At 34.2% G+C, this 23,073-nt stretch overlaps 2 protein-coding genes across 2 annotated transcripts; one reads left to right on the plus strand and one right to left on the minus strand.

Annotated features, from left to right (window-relative positions):
- The first annotated feature begins 1,884 nt into the window (after positions 1–1,884).
- On the plus strand, positions 1,885–7,401 carry LOC140839641 (uncharacterized). The gene is made up of 8 exons (XM_073206480.1): positions 1,885–1,948; positions 2,155–2,252; positions 3,085–3,277; positions 3,993–4,301; positions 4,378–4,449; positions 4,676–5,117; positions 5,240–5,376; positions 6,742–7,401. The coding sequence occupies exons 2-8, from the start codon at positions 2,161–2,163 to the stop codon at positions 7,060–7,062; spliced, it is 1,566 nt and encodes a 521-aa protein (XP_073062581.1). The 5' UTR covers positions 1,885–1,948; positions 2,155–2,160; the 3' UTR covers positions 7,063–7,401.
- Positions 7,402–18,310: 10,909 nt separating this feature from the next.
- Positions 18,311–22,816, minus strand: LOC140839642 (axial regulator YABBY 5-like). Its single transcript, XM_073206481.1, has 7 exons — positions 22,373–22,816; positions 21,366–21,485; positions 20,422–20,542; positions 20,233–20,281; positions 20,010–20,085; positions 19,723–19,794; positions 18,311–18,622 (listed from the first exon to the last, which is right to left on the minus strand). Exons 1-7 carry the CDS (start codon positions 22,430–22,432, stop codon positions 18,575–18,577), a joined length of 546 nt encoding a protein of 181 aa, XP_073062582.1. The 5' UTR covers positions 22,433–22,816; the 3' UTR covers positions 18,311–18,574.
- Positions 22,817–23,073: the final 257 nt, after the last annotated feature.

Consider the following 23,073-nt stretch of genomic DNA (forward strand, 5'->3'; position numbering starts at 1 on the left):
TCTTTATTTTCCACAACATAAAATTGCTTCCATTGAACTTTGCTATCTCGTACCTTCCCGCCATTATGTCTACAACAATTTTATAGACTGGACAAAATAATCCCGCCTTAAATAAAAAATCTCAAAAAATCTTTTCTGATGTGGAAGATCAGTCTAGGCTGCAACCACAGAGCATACTCAGAATTTTAAGAAATTTTAAACCAAGGCTCTGATACCACTTGTTAGTCCCACGTGCGGAATTTGAGATAGTAAAAACAGGAAAATAAAGAATAACTGGACACCGAGATTTACGTGGAAAACCCCTAAAAATTATTAGGGTAAAAACCACGGGCAAGATGAAAAGAATTTCCACTATAATATTTTGTGGTGTACAACTCACTCACTGTGTTTCCAAAAAGAACACACACTCTCTTAATACAGGAGAACAAACACCTCACAAATATTATAGAACTAAGCACGCAAATGCTTATAAGATGAGAGAAAACTCGAAGAAGGGATGAAGGGATGATTTCAGAATGAAAGGGGGAGCTCTATTTATAGAGCCCTCTGACCGTGTGAACACGCGTTAAAAACGCGTATTCCATCAATTCTGCGAAACTTCCTACAAAATAGGCAACACACATTTATTACATGTTTTCCTTTCCTGTGCTGCCTTTCTTGACTTTTCCAACATGACATGGTCGGCGTCCCCTTCTCGTCAGAAACTTCCATTCGTTTTGGACTCCAATCTGCACAAGTAAGGAAATACAGATCGAGGCAAACATTGGTGGGACATGAAGTTCCAAATCATAAAAACACACAAGAAGCGACGAGAGACTCTCAAGCCCCTTCACAACCACTTCAGTAGTTGAAGTTAGAAGTTCTTTTGAATTGGCTTAGAAACATTTGGATGGTCGTTTTGGGATATTTCAAACTTGAATAGTTTGTATAAACTTTGTGTGTTGCTTGTTGGGAGTCCAATTTCTTGAAATCTTAAAATCCACCCAATAAAAGAAGATCTCATCAACGCACTGTATTTACAATTTTTTTTCTTTCTCGATATCATTTATTATGTATGTTGTCCTCTGTCTTTATTTCCCTTTCAAGTTTTGTAATAATATTTTATTCTTGCTTTTATTGTTAGTTCAATTTCAATAACAATATCACTAACATAGGAAACTTATGATTTTTGAAGGAGATTTTAAGAGATGAAATATTAAAAACGATATAACCTCACTTGAAATTATATTATATGATTTGATCATATATATTATTTCATAGTTTTGATGTGTATCGATCTATGAGTTAATTTATCCCAACATATGTGGGAAATGTCAAATTCTTTAGATGTGTTTACATAGAATTTATAAACACCACAATTTTTATAGAAAATATTTTAATTAATTAATACGGTTTATCTAAATATTCTGTGACATTTGGCTTAATTTTGTTTCATAACTCTTTTGGTTCTTAAAATTATATTTGTTGCTTTATTTTTTTCTCTTCTTTTAAATATTCATATTTTGGTTTTAATGATGACAGTAATACAATGAATTATAATATGTTTTTTCATTAGTAATAGAGAAATAGTGGCTCCTAATTATATATCTTGCTCTCGAAAAGGGGGAAAAAACAAAGAAGAGGCATTGATTCAAAGCTCGTCACGAGAAGTGGATTTTTTGTGAGACGGTCTCACGAATTTTTATATGTGAAACAAGTAAATCCTACCGATATTTACAATAAAAACTAAATCTCACAATCGTATTTTGTGAGGCCATAAGCACAATCGTATTTTGTGAGGCCATAAGTATTAATTTTTATTGTGAATCAACGTTACGAACTCATAACTTAAATATTGAATAAAAATAAAAATAAATAAAATGAACGCCGTTGATACTCGACACCCGAAGAAGACGGCGGCGCAGCCAGTACTCTTGTCCTGCTCCCTCTAGTCCATCTTAGATTTTGGGTGAAGTTAATTTCTCCGCGCTAGAATATAACGGTGTGATTCTAACCTCTGCATTCGCTGTAGTTTTTTGTCTTTTTTTTTTCTTTCTAATTTGGAAAGCCTCTTTGTTTATTTATTAGTATTTTGTTCCCAAGACAAATCTGATTGGATTTTATTTCCCGGTATCGTAAATTTGTGATTTTTATATCTCGAAACCTTTTATGCAGGTTATAATGTCCCGATCATCCGAAGAGAGGGGCGGAATTCGTTATGATTCCCAGTTTTTGAGAATCGAGGAGTGGATTAAGGGAAGAACTTTTTCTAGGTACATCGTTTTTTGCGTTTCAGAAGTCTGACACTACCCAATTGAAAGTAGTGAGAAAACTCGTATCTTGAATGGGACTTAAATATTTTACTAAGAAATCATTTAAAAAGATAACATATTATATTTTATAATATATTTATATTGTTAATTTAAATAATTGTATCAAAACCGAATTAAACGACCGAAATAACCGAACCATTTCGGTAGAAAATCGAACCGAACCGAAGAAAAATGGTTCGGATATCGGATTATATATTTGTAAAATCGAAAACCGAAAAAACCGAAATAAAAAACCGAAAACCGAACCGAACCGACCGATGAACACCCCTAAGAATGCATACCTTCATTTTAGGCCAGTGAAAAAGATGTATGGTGAGGGTTAAAAATATGGCTTTGATTACAATAGAAGCATGAAGGTTTTGCCGAGTGAATGAAAAGATGAGAGATATTGGAGATTTTATTGGCAATATTGTGAATAAGGAATCTTAAATATCCCTATGACAGATTTGGGTATGAATACCCTTCAAGAGTCAGCCTTTTAGTTACTGAGATTATAAATATCTTAGCTGCGATCATCTGGCCTGGGGACAAGAGATCTGGCTACTGACATTAGAAGTTCTTGTACAAGTGTTGGGAGGGAGGATTTAGAAATGTGGAAACTTGAAACATTTGGTCTTAAGAAATCCCCATCTTAACTTCGCATTATTTCCTTGTAATGCATGGTCAGTTTATGCAGTGATACACACTTGTGTATATGCTTTCAGGGAATAGGAATCTTGTGCGTTTGAAAGTGTTATAGATCAATCTTATATCTGATGCAACTGGAATGCAGGGAGGAAATCAGCCATTTGGTGGCAATATTAAATTCTAGGCTGGACATTGAGTCAGAGAAGCAATCAAGAAGGGATGATAGAGGAGACAGTGAGCAGGTTCGGTGGATTCATGAAATTCCAAGTACGCTCGCAGCAGATATACGCCATGCTATGGATAGAGACACACTTGGCACTTTCCCTGAAAAATCAGATGTGAGGGCGCCTTTATCTATTTCCCCTTCTGATTTTATTACTTTACCTACGCAGAGCTTTTTAGTTGGTGATCTTTTCATCAAGATTTATGTTTGAATTCATAATTTTTTTGTATGATATGTGTGTGTGTGTGTGTGTATATACAAATGATAAATTTGATGGAAGACACTTTATTTAGCTCTCATATGAGTAGTGCGCTAAGTATTAATCCAAGGGGTGCAAAGAAGTCACATATTTAGTTTTCATGTAATACCTTGTGTGAGCTTATGTGAAGAAGTACATGTAATTCTCTTGTGGCTCTTGGATTAAGGGCGGAGGCATTACTTGTAGCATCGAAGGACCTGCACAGTGAATATGATATATTAGTGCCAATAATGCCGTGACAGAAACTATCGAGTGTTGGACCCATTGGAATTGGACTTTGGGCTCAAATGTTTGCGTCTCTTGATACGGATTTCTCTTAAATTGTATAGAGAAAGATAATAAATATGGAGAAATATTTTAATAAGTTTAAAAATTTTGAAAAATAGAAAACTGAAATGTGCAAATCTTGAAAACAGAATATTAAAATAAAAAAAAAGTAGTTTGTCATTCATTAGGTTGGGGAAGCTTTGACAAACCGTTGACTGTGTCTGCCTGAGTTTACACTGCATCAGATCTGGAATCCCCTCGCAATTTTCATGTATAGAAGTCACTAATTCACAAAATTGTGCAGGTTCCGGTTGGAGTTGGTGCTTCTCCAATTGATATTGCTCGTGCGTATATGGCTGGCCGCACTTTAGAACAAGGCCACAATCTTCTTAGTTGCACATCAAAAGGTGAAAGAGCTGAACCAAGCAACAAATTTTCACAACAGCCACCTGTGCCATCACCTTTACCTACGTCATCCATTTGTTGGCCTGGTGCCATACTCAATGATCACCATGGTTACAACACACCACAGAGTCAGAGTAGCAGATACGGGCTTCGTGATTTTCCAAGAACTCCTTATGCTAGAACTATCTCGTCGAGGTCCACAGCTAAGGTATATGAGGTTATGGTTGAAGTTTATGCATAAAGATTATTTGTCTTTGTTATCTAAATGTTATTTGTTGGTGCAGTTAAATGCCAATAGCAGTTTTGCTAACACATTAACCCCCTTTAAACAATCTCCGACTTCCATTTATGGCCAGGTACAACCTTTGATTTTTCTTATTGTGGTTCTTCACTTGTGTTGCATTAGTTATATCTTATTGTACGTAGTTAAATCTGTTCAGGAATACAGTTTGGGTATGAGAGGTGAACTTGTGTCTTCTAATGTAAAATTAATAATACCTAGATGGATTCTTGGCTAAATCCATGACTATGTTAGCGAATGTGCATGAGTTGTTCTCTATGAGCATCTAAAATGACTTTCAGGCAAGGTCGACGGTCGACAGTGTTGATGTCTGTGGATCTGTGGGCCCTGTTCGCCACATCAGGAAGAAATTTGATTCAGAAGTCCGTCCCGGAGAATCTATGATCCTGAGCTCACTTAAGGATGTTCCATCAGAAAATTTAAATTCCAATTCTTTTAGCGGTTTCTTGCTTACTACCAATAAAAATCTGGAACCTGGTAAAAAAAGTTGCACTTCAAAATGCTTAACAGATGCCAATGCATCAGGTTTCTCTGATAGGGTTTTACAAAATGCAAATTCATTCTGCAGTCCGGCGGTTAAAAGAATATTGGAACACCTGGATAGAAAAAAACCGACACCTAAAGAAAAAGAAGCTGAAATAAAATTGGTGACTGAATGGAAAAAAATTTCTTCCGATGCCGATGATACCGTTCACGAGGAAAACATAAGCTCACTTCACTCAGGTGAGCTTGCTTCTCTTAAGAATGCTGGTTTATCTGGCCTTAATTCCCCTTTGGAAATTAACAAAGGTAGCAGCAGTTCCAATTATTTTTTAAGTTAAATGACAAAGGCATGGATATGGCAGCTAAAGATGCAGTCAATGTGAATCCTAAGGCTCCTAGCACCATCTTTGTTAATTCTGGCATGGTACCTGGTGCAAATGCAGTGTCATCTTTAGGTTTTGGGGCATCTTCTGGTCATGTGGGCAAGAATTCAAATGAGGTATTTAATCTTTTTCAGAGTGCTGGTTTTTAAATTATGTGGTGGTTTCTTTTTCCCCATGAGGTATTCAATCTTTTTCAGAGTGCCGGTTTTTAAATTATGTGGTGGTTTTTTTTTATGTGCTTTGTATCTGTTGTCACATCATTGATTATCTATTGTCATATCATTGAAGATCGATGACTTGACTAGCATGACAATGAAGCACGACCTCTTACGGGTTGACATAGCTGTATAAGATAGTGGCTGCTGACAAAAAAAGAACAAAAAAATTGGCAACCTACTGAATTGAGCTGAAGCACAAGCAAAGCATCATATAGCTGCAATAAATGCTAGATGCTATATTGTGCTATAGATTTCTTTGTTCTACAATTAGCCTGGTAAAAATTGTTCTTAACCGTTAAAAGCTGCTGCCATCCTTACGAATTTGGTGATGTTTTGGAACAGTACTCTTTCTCCATGCTTAATACTGGAACTTGGAATATGACACTGAAGCAAATCTCTAATGTTGATTCATCTGCACCCGGAAGATTGTAGTTTCATTAATGCCTTAATGATGGCCTTGCTTGACACACCAACCTTCAATTCATGGGCTTTGTTGGGACAAACACGTCACCACCTAAGATGGTATGAACACGATAAAGGCGACCAATAGAGGCTGCAGTTAGGAGATGCGAGACCATGACTAGCACCCATATTGAAAGACAGAAAAAAGACTTGAATGCTAACAATTAAACATGATATGCATTATCTAAATATAGATGATGATATAATAGGAGATAAAGCACAATGGGGTAGGAGGATCCATATCAAGGCTTGTGTATGGTTAGTTTCAATCATATTTTGAACCATTTGTTGAGCATGCAAGGCAAGTTTTACTAACTTATAAGTCATTCTGGTTTCTGTTGCATATCTAATTCAAGATATACGATGTGTGAGGAAACATTTCGAGGTCCTAACTGTATTGAAAAAATATGTCCATATTTACCGATACAAGTTGGAATTTATGTCACCAAGCAGTTCTTTCCACCCGAGTCTTATGTCAAAAGTCATCACATTTGTCAGTGATTTTTATTGCCATAGAAACATGGGTTTCAACTGCAACTAAGACATAGAAAGTTTGTTTACATTCTTAGTGTCTGAAATTTTTGACTTATAGTAGTCTGAATGTTTTTGCTCTTCCAAAAGGCAAATATTAGATTGTAGTAATCCGAAGAAAACATGTAGGTAGCGTGCTAAATAAATGACAGATGTAGATCGTGGACAAACATATATGATCTCAATTATAATTTTCTACCTTCGAATTTTTATCTGGATTACAGTTAACTTGCACGTCAGTACTCTTAACCACATTTTTTCTTATTACAGAATGCTTTTCTTACAACTAGCCATGGACAGGAAAAAAATGTGATTTTTCCTCACACACGTCTGAGTAATGGACCTGATGTGAAGGCTTCCACCAATTCTACTGCTTCAGGGCTTTCAAAGAATCACGAGACTAAGCCTTCTTTGCCATCAATTTCCATCAACAAGCATGAAATTCGTGCTTTTAACTCGGACAATGTCCCGGGATTCACTTTCCCCGTATGTACTGCTGCTGGTGTTCTTTCTGAACCACCAACAACACCTTCCATCCTGCCATCTACAAGTATTACTCCTCAGGCCTGCTTACAGTTTCGGAGCAAATAAATCAAATCCAAGTCTTATTTTCTCTTTTCCATCTACTAGCAATGCCTCGATGAATGATGCATCTGATCTGAAGTTCAGCTTTGGTTCGGATGAGAAGACTAGGTTGTCCTTTAGCTCGATCGATGCCGATGCCATCTGCTGCTAAATAGGGACTTCTTTCTTCCATTATGACTGAGAATTTGATAATTTGTTGCTCATATGTTTTCTAGCTGACTTGGTTGTTCTAATATTTTTCTTTTTAAATTTCATAACTCAATCCTTGTGCCATTTTGTTTTTCAGTTAGTGCTATTTTTGAATAATATTCATGATAAAGATATATGATATGATGTTATGTTGTATTATTCTTGTAATTTTATCAAATTAGTTATAATTTATATGACTAAAATAACGCCATTGTTAGGATCGTTTAATTATCTAGCAAAATGGTTTTCTCAGATCTTGTTTTATTCGAAGTTTGATTAAAATGTCCAGTTATATGTATAAATTATGAGCAAAGACTTGTGTTAGACGGTCTCGTGAGTCGTATTTTGTGAGACGGATCTCTTATTTGAGTCATCCATGAAAAATATTACTTTTTATGCTAAGATTATTACTTTTTATTGTGAATATCAGTAAGATTGACCCGTCTCACAGATAAATATTCGTGAGACCGTCTTACAAGAGACTTACTCTAAATTATGAGTGTTGGGGGTAAAGTTTGCATCGTTTCTTATTATTTATTAAAAATATTCATAATAAAGTTAAATAGTGTATGTTATTTTGTCTTTTTCTGTAGTTTTAAATCTAATTTTTTAAAATTGCAATTTAGATACTTTGTTTTTTTTTAAAAAAAATTATTTTAAATTATATTTCAGTCTTTAATTAATTTTTACAATTATGAAATCCACAATTAAGTATAAGAATTTCAAATTCATGTATGAAATTTTACTAATTTTTATCATATTATCTCGATTAAAATTTAAATCAAATTAATTATAAAAAATTATACAAACATACAACACGTCTTAACATTACAATATCATACATGAAAAATGAAACAAATAATGTATAAAGTACAAAGGAGCGTTGAAATTGGAAGAGAAATGGAGAAGTGTGTTGTCCAAAACTATCGAGAGATTAAAAGTGTCAGGGAATGACATTCGTTTAGGTACAATTAATTAAAGCGACATAAATCCTTAAACAGACATGAATTTGACGTTTCAGATCCCCTCGAGCCGTCCTATCCAACCACCATCCCTATTCTTCCTCAATTTAACTACATTAAATAAATTATTTTAAAATAAATAAAATTTGTACATTTATTCAAAAAAAATTAAAGTAAAAACTTGTGTGAGACGATCTCTCGGATAGTATTTTGTAAGACAGGTCTCCTATTTGGGTCATCCATGAAAAAATATTACTTTTTACTATAAATATCGATAGAGTTGACCCGTCTCACAGATAAAGATTCGTGAGACCGTCTCACAAGAAACCTATTCTAAAAAAAATTATATGATAATACTACTTAGAACTGTGTTAGTCAAAATTTTGAAACTTAACGATTAATGATATTGTTTGTGCAATTTTTTTCGCATGTTTTTATGACACCTACGAAACGTATCTTGTATGAATATGGCTAAAGTCGCTACACTTATTACAAATTTAAAACTAATATAATGCTAATCTCATGAATTTTAAATTATTACTGATATATTACCAAATTTATATATTTAATTAATTTAGATTATATCCTTGTTGTATATTACCAAATATATGTAGAATTTTATAAATAATTCCTAATTCAATTAAGGTAAAAAGAAAAAAAAAAGGGTTAATTTTGCAAATCAGTTACAACATAAAGTATCAATAAAAATAATTTTATAATTTAGATCTTTTGATTTTTCAAGTAAATAAGTTTTCTCTTCACAAATCTAGTTATAAAAATTCAATTCCTAATTAAACATAATTATTGCAATAAATTTTATTTGAAGTTTTCACATATATGAGATTGGAATCCAGCTGCCAAACAAAGGTGGTCCATGGTTCTTTCTTTCTTCTTCTTATTTTTTCTTTTTTTTAACCAACTGAGGAAGAATTTGCAAGTTGATAAAACCCGGTGGTCGAATTTTCTATCTCCAAAGAAAAACACTCCGATCTCCTATCATAAAAATTCCCAATTCGTCTTTTGGTGCTTCAACTCTTATATAAAGTTCTTGTTTCGACAATTCAAAAGTTGGAGAAGTTTTTTTAACTAAAAAATCGATATTAAAAATCATTCAATTCAGGGTTTTTTATTCTGTCAAAGCGTTTTTTTTAATCTTAAGCTTTTTATAATTATTTTTTTAGGAATCAAAGCTGCTTATTTAATGGTGCCTCCCAGTACAGGGACATCGAAAGGATTTTTCTCTCTTTCTTTACAACAGGTGAAGCTTAGTCACTTTTCCCCATTGTTTGGTTTAATTCTTTGAAAATGTTTTTTTCTGGTTCAAAACTTATATTCTAATTCCATATATATAATCTTCTATAATTCAAAATGATAGAAAACATCCTTTTAAAAAGTAAAGGTTTATAATTTGACTTTAGGGAAAACTATATTTTTTTGTCATGCACATTTACATTTTGCGATTTTGATAATATTTAGTTTTTCGTCATATCAGCACTCTCGATTAAAAAAAAAAACTAAAATTGTCAAAGATTGAAAGATATTAGAAAACAAAAATTATAAAAGAAGTAAAAATGTAGTTTCCTCGTTTACGGAAATAAGACAGAACGGGGTGGATCAAGTACTTTCAGAAGTCATAAATCACGACGAGCTAGGATAAAGGATCCCATTGATGCGGTTCGTTGCCAGCGCCAAAATTTTCCCATCCCTTATCACAACCACATTTATTTTGAGCAACAACCCAATAGTAAATAAAACCTTAAAATTAATTTTAAAGAATTGTATTGATTAAATTTTATTTTTAAAAACTATTGAAATTCCATAATGTTTGGTGGTGGTTTTATTATTTTATTATTTTTTATTTTTTTAAATAAAGTGGATGGTGGGGATTTGAAACTAAAGCAAAAATCCACCATCAATGGTGGACGCTCCGCGGATAATTTTAAATTTTTGTTAAATTATTATTATTAGTATTTGCTTTTTTAGAATTCAAACACATATCTTATTTAATAAATAAGACCTAGGAGGACATATAAAAAATGTGAATTGAAACTCAAATTCAATAATTTGAAAGATACTTCGCTTTAAAATGGTGAACCCGTCAATCAATTTTTTTTTTACAAAAAATCTTTAGTTGTAAAATATTTTATAATTTATCTTTAAATTTTTTTTATTATTTTTATTGTTTTAAAAAATTCTTTAATTATTTAAATATGTGTTGGTTTAATTTAAAAAAAAAAACTAAAAATTTAGTACAAGTTTATCTTTCAAATTATTGAATTTGAGCTTCAATATTTGTTTTTGGTATGTCATCTCAAGTCTTATTTTATTAAATAATATATGTTTCCAAAATATAAAAAACAAATAATAATAATAAAAATATTTTTGAATTTTTTTAAAATTAATTTTTTTAAAAAAACCCGAGGTGGCGGCGTGGAAGTGGTTGAAGTATTTGAAGAAAGTGGCACCATAATTAGAATGAAGACCACACGGTGGAAAGTATAAACGAATGGATTACATAGCTTTATGTTAAAATATGGAACTCTTATGAGACGCCATATTTTGGGAAGGAGTATGCATTTTGTACAATGTTCTCATACATCTGTATTTGTGAGATAGGTCGATCTGATCCATATCTATAATGAAAAATAATATATCTTACACAAAAACAATATCTTTCACTCAAATCAACATAATTTTCAAAACATAACTAACAAAAAAAAATATTCTTATAGTGAAAAATAGTAATTTAGACGTTACAAATATTTATTTCTCATGAGTCGTAGATCTGTCTAACGGAATTAATCAGTGCTATCTCTGATAGGAGCTTGTTCGAGAAAGCTGATCTCCTAAGAACACAAGAAGGTTGAGAGAGAATTTTACAGAGGAAGAAGAAGAATTTGGGATTTTATTTATGAATGCCGCTTCATACACAATTCCTAGTTATTTATAGAGCTTACACGTATGCCTCCAATATACCTATACTTGTTTATTTCCCTATGGTTGACTTATCTATTATTTCTTTATTGGACTATTTAGAAGTTACATAGTCTACCAACTTCTTAGGAATACTCTTCACCCTTGTGCTCTTGCTCCTTTCTCCACTGCTTGTAGTCGTATCATTACCCCCTGTATTTGGAAGCACCTTGTCCTCAAGGTGGAAATCTGGGTAAGCATGCCGAAACCAGGTGAGGTCCTCCCACGATGTTTCTTCTAATGGTAATCCATCCCACTGAACCAAAATTTGAGGAATCCAAGAGTGATCCTTCTTGATTCGTCTCACATTAAGTACGGCAAGAGGTGTTAACAATGGCTGATTGTCGACTGATGTAGAAGGCAATTGTAATATGTCAACACCCTCTGGATTGGGGCACCCCTTGAGAACCGAAACATGGAAAATGGGATGGATTTTGCTGTGGGTTGGTAATGCAAGTTTGTAAGCAACAGGACCCACGCGCTTCAAAATCTGAAAGGGCCCATAAAACCTTTTACTGAGTTTAGTAAATTTCTGGCCAGAGATTGAACTCTGCCGATGTGGCTGCAACCGTATATAACACCATTGTCCTGCCTCGAAAATGACCTCTCGACGATGCTTATCAGCCTGCACTTTCATTTTAGACTGAGCCTTTTCTAAATTTGTTTGTAGCAATTGCAATATGGTATCCCTATCCTTCAGCAACTGATCAACGGCCTCCACCGACGAGGAATCCAAAATATAGGAGGGTAGGGAAGGTGGTGATTTACCAAACACTGCTTCAAAAGGAGACATTAAAATGGCCGAATGAAAGCTAGTGTTGTAACATAATTCGGCCCATGGTAAAAAAATAAACCATCTGGTAGGGGAGTCCGACACAAAGCAACGAAGATATTGTTCCAAGCAACGATTCAAAACCTCTGTTTGCCCATCAGATTGTGGATGGTATGCGCTGGACACCCGTAATGACGTACCACTGCTGTTAAACAAGTCTCTCCAGAATCTGCTTAAGAAGATTGGATCACGATCCGAAACGATGGACTTCGGAAAGGAGTGATGTTTCACAACAATATCAGTGAATAAGGAAGCCACATGAGTTGCTGTAAAGCGCTCCTTTAATGCACCGAAATGGGCATACTTGGAAAGACGATCAACAACCACCAAGATTACAGAAAAGCCATGAGAAGGTGGCAATCCCGTGATGAAATCCATGGAGACATCCTCCCAAATGTTTCGAGGAATTGGAAGAGGTTGCAATAGTCCTGCAGCCTTGTCTGTACTGTACTTTGTCTGTTGACACACATGGCAATTGGCAACATAATTCTGCACATCCTTGTTCATTTTAGGCCAATAAAAACAAGCAGCCAGACGTGAAAGAGTCTTCTTGACTCCGCCATGACCTGCCAAGGGAGTATTGTGGAACTCAAAAAGCACCTTTGGTTTTAAAGGAGAAGCAGGGTTAAGGCACAATCGGTGGTGTTTGTAGAGGAGACCGTTCCTAAGTAGGAAAGGACGAGGGCATGAACCGGAAGAATTAGTGTTGACGAGAAGATATTGATAAAATGAATCACTACGCACCTCAGCCTTTAAATCAGTCAGGAATGGAAAAATAGGCCCTGTAAAAGCAAGAGTTGAAGAAGGAATATTATTGGAATCGGAAACAGCTTCAAATTGCCGAGATAAAGCATCAGCGACAACATTTGTGTTCCCAGGTTTATATATCACCTCAAAATCATACCCCATAAGCTTGACAATGTATCGTTGTTGGTCTGGTGTATGTAAGGCTTGGGTAAGGATGTCCCGTAAGCTTTGGTGGTCAGTGATGATAGTAAAGTGATGGCCAATGAGGTATTGTCTCCATTTAGTAACAGCATGGGTTATGGCTAACAATTCCCGGACATAAGTTGAAGCTTTGGTCAGTTTGGTGCTAAGCTTTTTGCTGTAGTAAGCTATAGGATGATTGGATTGCATAAGGACAGCCCCAATTCCTGTCCCAGAAGCATCCGTTTGAACTTGAAAGGGAAGGGAAAAATCAGGAAGTGCTAAAACCGGAGTTTGTGTTAAGGCTAATTTAAGAGAGTCAAAAGAATGTTGGGCTTCTAGCGACCACCCGAATTGATCTTTTTTGAGAAGATCAGTAAGAGGGGCTGCTATTGAGGCATATCCCTTCACAAATTTCCGGTAATAACCCGTGAGGCCCAAGAATCCCCGTAAAGATTTCAGTGTTTTGGGATGAGGCCACTCTCGGATAGCAAGAAGTTTAAGAGGATCCGGTTCTACCCCTTGAGCCGAGATAACATGGCCCAAAAAATCAATTGAGGTTTTCCCAAAAGAGCACTTGGACATTTTGGCTAAGAAGGAATTCTGTTGGAGACAGTTCAAGATTGTGTTTAGATGTCCGAGGTGAAGACTCCAGGTCTGGCTAAAGATTAAGATATCATCGAAAAAAACAATGACAAATTTCCGAAGATATGGTTTAAAAAGGTTATTCATGGTGGCTTGGAAAGTGGAGGGAGCATTTGTGAGCCCAAAGGGCATGACAACGAATTCATAGTGACCGTCGTGAGTTCGAAATGCTGTTTTAGGAATGTCACGGGGATGAATGCGAATTTGATGATAACCCGCACGCAAATCTATTTTGGAAAAAAATGAAGCTCCATGGAGTTCATCCAGAAGTTCATCAACGGTTGGGATTGGAAATTTGTCCTTGACAGTAACAAAATTTAAAGCTCTGTAATCCACACAAAAACGCCAAGTCCCATCTTTTTTTTTTACTAAAAGAACTGGAGATGAAAATGGGCTCTGACTAGGACGGATTAATCCAGAATGTAGCATTTCTGCCACCAGTTTTTCAATCTCCGCTTTTTGAAAGTGTGGGTATCTATACGGCTTTACGTTGACAGGGTTAGTGTTTGGGAGCAAATGGATTTTATGGTCGATTAGGCGGTGAGGGGGAAGTGCTTTTGGTTCGTCAAATACAGCCTTGTACAAGTTAAGCAAAGAAGAAAGCTCACCCATGTCAGGAACTACCTGATTCCCTGGACCCTGAGAAGTGGAAACAGAGAGCAGCTGGAAACACTCTGAAATACCATCAACCTTGGCCAACTTGCGTACTTGATGAACCTGAAGTTGATCCCACTGTAACAAAGGCTCTCCTTGCAGCCTAACTAATCGATGCTCCCACATAAACTCCATATACAGATGTTGGTAATCAATGATAATACGACCCAACAATTTCAACCATTGTACGCCTAGCACGATATCTGCCCCTTGTATATTTAAGACATATAGGTCAACCTTAAACATTTCTGACCCAAGCTGGATGTGTACTTGAGGACAATATCCTTCGCAGCTCAAAGCTTGTCCATTACCCACCAAAACTTGAAAATGCGGCGAAGGGCAGATTGGGAGGCATAAAAAATTGGCAACACGTTCTTGAATGAAATTATGTGTGCTCCCACTATCAATCAAAGTCTGAAGTTTTACCCCAGCAATTAATGCTTGAATCCTCAAAGTCTGAGGTGATAAATGGCCTTCCATGGCATGCAGACTAATTTCTGGAATATTGAATACATCGTCAGAACTCTCCAATTGTGGTTCGTCCTCCGTATCCAAAATGGTGTCCTCGTCCACCATGAAGAATGAAAGGCGGCCTTTACATTTATGACCCAACGAGAATTTTTCATCACAATTGTAGCAAAGGCCTTTCTCTCGTCGGGCAGCCATTTCCGTGGAAGACAATTTTCTGATGATACCCTGCATTTTAGGCTTCGAAGGTGAAGGTAGTAATGCCGAGCTTGGTGTCGGTAGTAACGGTGGGAGAGGTGGAGCACCAGAATTTCCCTTGTAAGGACCTGCTCGATATGTAGCGTCTCCCAGTTTCGGACTCCATTTGGCATCGAGAGACTTGTCATCAAATAGTTTAGCAAGTCCCATAGCTTGTACCACTGATCGAGGTTTGTAAACTTGAATCTCCTTTCTTAGCTCCGTTCGAAGCCCCGAAACAAAACAACTTACGAGAGCATGCTCCGGAACCCCCGGAATCTTATTGGCAAGTTGTTCAAACATGTGCTGGTAAGTGAATAATGTCCCTGTTTGAACCAATTTTGTCAATTTACCAAAAGAATCCTCATACTCCGATGGACCAAAACGTTTCTCAACTGCCACTAAAAATTCCTCCCAACTTGCACACAATTTATTTTTACTCATCCAATCATACCAATCCAACGCTGCTCCATCGAGATGAAATGAAGCAATCAGCAACCGTTGTGGATCCGGTGTGTTGTAAAAATCAAAATACCTTTGTATTCTGGAAAGCCATGCCATCGCATTTTCACCAGAAAATCGAGGAACATCCAGCCGCATGGTTCGAAGCTGATTGCCACCATCCGCATGTGCAATTGTCCAAGGTGACTGCGGATTTTGATTATCGGAGCCTGTAGCCGATGGATCTACCGCGGAGACCACCGATTTGCGAAGTTGTTGCTCGACTTTCGCATCCAAAGTCTGCAATCCAATCGAGAGATCCTTCAATGAATTAGACAATAATTCCATATTGATGTTCTGTTTCTCTTGTGCTGCTGTAATTTTGGATAGAATCTCGTCGAATTTAGCCAGGCGTGTCCCCTCTGCCATTTACGAACTCAACGAGAGCAACAAATGATAGGAGCTTGTTCGAGAAAGCTGATCTCCTAAGAACACAAGAAGGTTGAGAGAGAATTTTACAGAGGAAGAAGAAGAATTTGGGATTTTATTTATGAATGCCGCTTCATACACAATTCCTAGTTATTTATAGAGCTTACACGTATGCCTCTAATATACCTATACTTGTTTATTTCCCTATGGTTGACTTATCTATTATTTCTTTATTGGACTATTTAGAAGTTACATAGTCTACCAACTTCTTAGGAATACTCTTCACCCTTGTGCTCTTGCTCCTTTCTCCACTGCTTGTAGTCGTATCAATCTCACAATGTTTTTATGTTTGATTCATAACAACATTACACATAATAGTATAGATATATTATACATACATATATATACACACATGAAAATATCATTAAAAAGAGAAAATTATTGCTAAATTAAAATTTTATGTTCACTTTAATACGAACATATGATTAAAAATAAAAATAAAAAAATGAATGGGTGTAGATGTCGCAGTGCGAGTGACAAGACTTTGAGGAAAGTTTGATAACGGATTCACGATTTGACAATGTTATCTTGTTATGAAATGACTCTTCATTGCCTGAACAACTAAAGTTGCTAGCTTTTAATATACACTAGTGACACGTCATGTTATATTAAATTTTTTTTTGGTTTTCTATAGTTTTTATGTAAAAAAAATATGTTATTTTATTAAAATATGATATTTATAGAAAAGATGAGATTATTGAGATAATTTGAACTTTTAGTTAAATTAAAGATAATTTTAAAAAAAACAGAAAAAGATAGAGAGATGTACAAATATTACTAATAAACTCATAACAACGAAGTTAGCTGATAAATATTATGAAAGGTAAAGCAGTGAAGAAATTTTGATGTCACATTGATATATCAAAGTTAGCTAATGTGAGGTGCTCAAGTTTAATTATATAGATATTTGAACTTTGTATAACTTAATATTTCATTAGCGGAAAATAAATTTTTTTGGTTGATTAACTTCTCATTTTGCATTTTACTTAACTGATTATTCAAATTTTGATTTTGATATATTAACTTTTAATTTATGGCAATTTTGATCCATTTGTCGATAGTGTCGGCCACATCAACAATTCATAGTGCAACATCAGTTTTTTTTCCATGTCAAGTTAGCATTTTATGGTGTCATTTCAGTATTCTGATAAAATAAAATTAAAAAATATTAAAGATACAAACTTTGAATGCTTAGTATAACAAAAAATTATTTTCCCTTTCACTATTACATGTTGAAGTAGTCAACATTTAAGTGAATTAAAATTCGAACATATCGATCAAACTCGTGTTAACTGTCATCTTAAAAGTCAAATATGATCCAAATGATGATGGATATATCCAAACGGATGCTAATGTTTGATGGTTGCTCTTTTGTTTGTTTCAACACAAAAAGAGAGCAAGTTTTTGTTTGCATGGTTGTGTTCAAAACAAGTCAAAGGAGAACATTGTTAATTTAATGTTTATTTATTATATTGTTTTGAAGAGTTAGATAATTGCCTTATTTGTCTTTTTGGATATCCTGGTAGCTTTATCTTAGAAGATTGAGATAAGATTTTACTATATTTAATTTTATAAGGATATACTTATCTTAGCTAATTATATATTTGATTAACATACATATATTTCATTGTCATATATTGAGATTTGTTGTTAATTATCTTGATTACCATATCAGATTTTAGAAAATGGTATATGTGTTTGTTTATATGAAGTTCATGAATATGTATTAGAAAAGTGTTTACTCTACCTGTGTTTAAATGAGATGAATGATATTTATTTAATTTTATGAGTATTTTTTGTGCAAATACAATCTTGATTTTTCGGGAGAGAGACATTCACAAAGATGTTGGATTTTTTCTTAACGTACACAAATTCAGTATTGAAGATTTCGTGTGAAGTTTTGGTGTGATCAGATTGATTGCTTTATCGTGTTGCTGATTGGTGTGGACAACACTAGAAGAACAACAATGACGCAGAGTGTTGATCAAAGAGTGATTTCGTTTGGTTTAGTTAAAGCAATTTAGTTTTGTTTTATGCATCTAGTATTTACCTTGAGTTTTTGATTCATCTTAATTCTTTGGCGTGTCAAGAAATTTAGTTTTGTTCAACTCACTAATATTTTTTTGGTATAAACAATCTACATAATTTTCTAGTGAATTTTTGCCATATGATATTGCACAAGTACCAATACTTGTGCAAAATTTAAATATGATGTTTATTTATTAAAAAATGTACGCGTGTGTTAAATAAACAATTTCCGCTACATGTTGTGTACTAATGTTGTCAACTCCAGAATACAACACTAACATCTGATACACGCACACTATATATATATATATATATATATATATATATATATATATATATATATATATATATATATATATATATATATATATATATATATATATATATATATATATTTGAAATCTTGGAATTGAATTGAAACGGCCTCAAGTCAATATCAACAAACCATTTTGTGAAAGCAAAGCCATACAATTATAAAATCTTTAGTTTGATGGAAATGGGTACTCACACATTACAGAATAATGACAAACTATTTAAACATTGTTTGTTGGATTGAACTTACAATATTAAACTGGGGAAAAAGAAGTCATAATACAAGACAGAGACTTGAAATTTCTTAATAATAATAATAATAAGGTTTATTGTAGAGATCGCATTAGGCCTGCGGAGATTCTCACTTGTTTATTATGGCGGCTCTGCGCATTTGGTTCTTCTCAGACCCCTTTGTAAGACAAGAAAGTTGAACAAATTATTAATTATCGATTATTAAAAAATACATGAAATTAAACTATAATACATGAAATTAAATTATAATATATTGGTTATCGATGATAATATTGAGACTTGAACCTAACTCAACCCCAAAAATAACTCAAGTTGGATGATTGTCCATATATGCAGCTCACATTAATTATGTCTAACCGATGTGAGATATCTTAAGTTAAGATTAGCTCAAGGTAGATGATTATCCATATATGCAACTCCCATGAACTATGTCCAACTGATGCAGGACATCTTAACACACGCCTCTCACACTCGATAATGAACATTTGGAGCGTAAAATTTATAAATGACCCAATTATGGGCAGAACGGGTAGCTCAACAATGGGTAGTCCAACACATTACGGGGTGAGTCTGAGCTTTGGTACTATGTTAAGATTGAGACTTGGACCTAACTAAACTCCAAAAGGTAGCTCAATGAGGGAAGATTGTCGAAGTCTATATATGCAACTCTCATGAACATTATCTAACCGATATGAGACATCTTAACAATCGACAACTAAACAAGATAAATAAATTCATAAATATAGGAAATAATTAGAGTTTTGATTCTTGTATATTTCATATTTGCAATTTTGGTCATAGACGAGATGTTGTGTGCAGTGTCGTATCATACTTCAACTGAGAAAAATACTGAAATTGCAAAATTGTGAGATATGGTATTAAAACTAAAATTTGACAACACCGAGAAATTAAATCACAAAAAAGTTGACACACAAAACCAAGATTGTAATTTTGCCTAAATACAGTGATAGATCTATCTCGAATTTGTATACCCATGTTAATATATGTTGTGCAGAAGGTCTCTTATTTTTTTCACAGATTTCATCAGATAACAAAGATTTACTAATGCCATCCATCCCGCATTTTTTTCCCGGTTCTCCATCTGTGTTATATTAATTGATCCCAACAAAAATATGATTTATTTCACCGTACGAAAGAAAAAAAATACCACAAATTCACAACAATTAAATCCCATAGTTTTCAACAATAAATAACCATTTTTTTAATAAAAAATAATAAATAAGCTCACCACTTTACCTGATCATTATGCTTAACGTGATTGTTGCTCTCCAACATCAGTCCAAAATGAATGTGAGGGAAGTGTGCCCACTTTGCCAAATTTAACAGAAAAATAATTCACTAATTAGCGAACAAATTCAAAATACCAGCACATAATCAATTCTTTAGGATATATTTTCTACTATATGATTATTATTTGAGGCACACATCATATTTATCTATCTGTTACGGAAAATAAAAAAAAAATGTAACATCGAATGTTTTAAGCAGCTCGATCAGAAACATTTTTCGACGCCTTTACTTACATTTTTTGCAGCAGTACTGAATGCTTCCCTGTGAGTGATTTCCGGATTATTGGCTTTGATTCTTTGAATCTCCTCTCTGAAAATTTGCATTCAATAATTAGACATATTTAAGGATTATTTTTGTTGGGTGATAAATTGATATATACTGATTAAATAAAAAAATATTGATTACTTTATGTATATATATATGATTTTTTTTTTTTTGAGTTACACATTTCATTACTTTATGAACTGGTTGTATGCAGATGGGACTCGTTGCCTCTTCTCTGGTGCTGTTACATAAAATCGAAATGAGAAATTGCAAAATGCATCAAATTAAGTCGAAGATTGAAGAACGAATAAAATGTGTGACTTGGTCGCGAAAAATTGCCAGTGCCGTAAATCTAGATTCAATATAAAACCACAAACTCACGTTTGTTGGCGATTTTTGGCTCGGATTTCTTTGTGATGGAAGGTTGGATGGCCAACTTGTTGTTACATTTGGAAGAAGAGGCTAAGTCAACCTTGAGCTCGGTTGAAGAATGGATAGGACCCTGAATTAATGTAAGCAGAAAGTTAACACAAAGTGTGAAGCTAATACAACATTTATTACAATTAAATAAAGTAGATAATCATTTAATAAAATTTAAAATGTTTCATAATCCTATTAGCTTGTGAAGTGTGAAAGATGAAGTTGAAAAATCAAATGTACCTATGGCTTAACATGGATTAGATTTTGATCAATAATCTTTTTACATTTTGTGGAGTGGAGAATCTTATAAATAAATCTTGAAATTGTATATAATATGCATAATAATATAAGAAGGGGTGTTTTTCAATTATTGTAGTATCTTTAAAATAAAATATATATTTTGACCAAAAGTTTTGCATGAAAAGATGTTTTCTCAGACACCCAAAACAAAAAAAAAAAAGATTAAAATAATTAACGACATTGAAATGACTGGATCAGTTAGGAATGATAAAGAAAATGGCTGCCTGATTGACAGTTGCTAGATCTAGCTGGGATCTAAGAGAAATTCATGTTTCCATACTAGAAGACATGAATTTAAAAATAATCAATACTTAATTATTTATCTAATTTCTTTCTTCAGACAAAAAAAATATACTTTAACTAAACAAAAGTCGAAAATGCTGCATAATTACTTAGATTCTGGCGGCTGTGATTGTAGGTGAGTGGCTAGGGTTCTGAAATATGTAAGATCTTGAAAATTAAAAAAGAAAAGAAGAAGAAGAGGGTTTGATTCCCTTAAAAGAAGCAAAACCCAGATATATATGGAGCCTAGAATTCAGAAGCTACAAGTGTTTTGATGGATAAATGGAATCCCCCAAAAATTAAGCTGAAATATATTGGGAGACCTGAGCATTTTGTTGCTGCAGGCATTGGAAGGCAGCTGCCATATTCACTGTCCAAAGATTGGTGCAGTGCCCACATCGAACTGTCACTACATCAAACAAGCTACTGCATGGGACACTCACCTGCACATTCAATTCAAACCAGAAACATTGAAAACAAATTGCATTACTGAAATGGAAAAAGAAAACTAATAAATCTGTCAAGATTCTAATTAGAAACAGCCTATAACATATATCAACAGTTCATGATGGGCAAAAGTTTGAGATTTAATCTATATATATGTAAACACCAAATTATATATCAAGACCCCAACCAACAAGAACTGCACGGAAGAACCCTAGAATCTTGAGAGAGGGGTGGGGGGGGAGGGGGACATGGGTTTTGATTCCATGTTCATGGAAACCACAAGCTGAGAAAAAGCTTAAATTTGACAGCACTCAATCAACACTTGGGAGATGAGGAAAAAAGAAAGCTTCGGCGCAGAGAAGGCGAAATCCGGAGACGAAGGACTTGTCTTCACAAAGCTTATAAATAAACCAACCACTTTTAGATCATGATCAACACAGTATTTATGAACAATCCATAATTCTTTTTTTTTAATTATTTTTGATCTGATAAGTAGAGGTGATTCATTCTCGAGGGACTGAGTATTCATGACTTTTTCTTTGACTGTACTAAAAGAAGAGAGGAAAAGGAAAAGTCTTGAAGATGTAGACTTGACTGTATCAGAAAAAAACAAGGGAACCTGAACGAAAAATTTAATGTATTTCTGCATAATAGCACCAAAGCACCATATCTGAACCCAAGGTCAGCTTTATTCATCAATGGGTTCTTTTTTAAAACAACACAAGAAAGCGAACAAACTGAATCACAACAAAAGAAAATAAAACAGCAACATACAAAGTGAACGAACGATTCAAGTTATAATCGATTTTGAAGTTACTTATTCATAAAAAAAAAAAAAAAAACAGATCAACCGATCGATGTCGGAAAACAATGTTATCTATACCGCGAGAACGATATTGCAAAAGTTGCAAGGAATGTAGCAGAGTTGATCAGGCACATCCATTTTACTGTTGCTGCTAAAACAAAATTCAGAGGAACACAAGCAGATGAAGAAGAAGAAGTGAAAACAAGAGTACAAATAATGAAATCTATAGATCAGAGGCCAATTTATATTCCCTCTTTCTCTCTTATTTTTTTTCTTTCTTTTCAAGATGAGTTGTGTATCAAAACAGGAAACAACTTGTGTCTATATAAAGAGGTAATGTAAGGGCTAAAAATTAATTTTTCAAGCTAAGGGAACCCTTTAAAAAAGAAGACATTTTCTATGAAGTAAAAAAAGAAAAAAAAATACTGACTAGGGTAGAATCTGAAGTGGGATATAATAAGAATATTAAGCAAAGGATTAGGGTTTGAACGTGGTGGGAGAAGAGCATTTTGGCAGCACTAGGGGAAAAAACAGTCCATGTGGGTGATTATTGCAATTATTTATGAACTGAGAGACCAATCCCTTTCGCTATCTCTGATACACCACGGCGGACGAGGGGGAGGATTTTCCATCATAAACTAATTATAATATCTATATTCTATGGTTCATGGTAAATTAAAATGTCGGGTATGCTTTATTTCTTTGTTTTTCTTTCTTTCTTTGAATAAGTAGAAGTTTGCTCGTAAAGAAGAGTAAATGAACTACAAAGTGTAATTTTG

The sequence above is a fragment of the Primulina eburnea genome, chromosome 8 (genome assembly GCF_022965805.1).
Source record: "Primulina eburnea isolate SZY01 chromosome 8, ASM2296580v1, whole genome shotgun sequence".
In the NCBI taxonomy this organism is placed as follows: domain Eukaryota; kingdom Viridiplantae; phylum Streptophyta; class Magnoliopsida; order Lamiales; family Gesneriaceae; genus Primulina; species Primulina eburnea.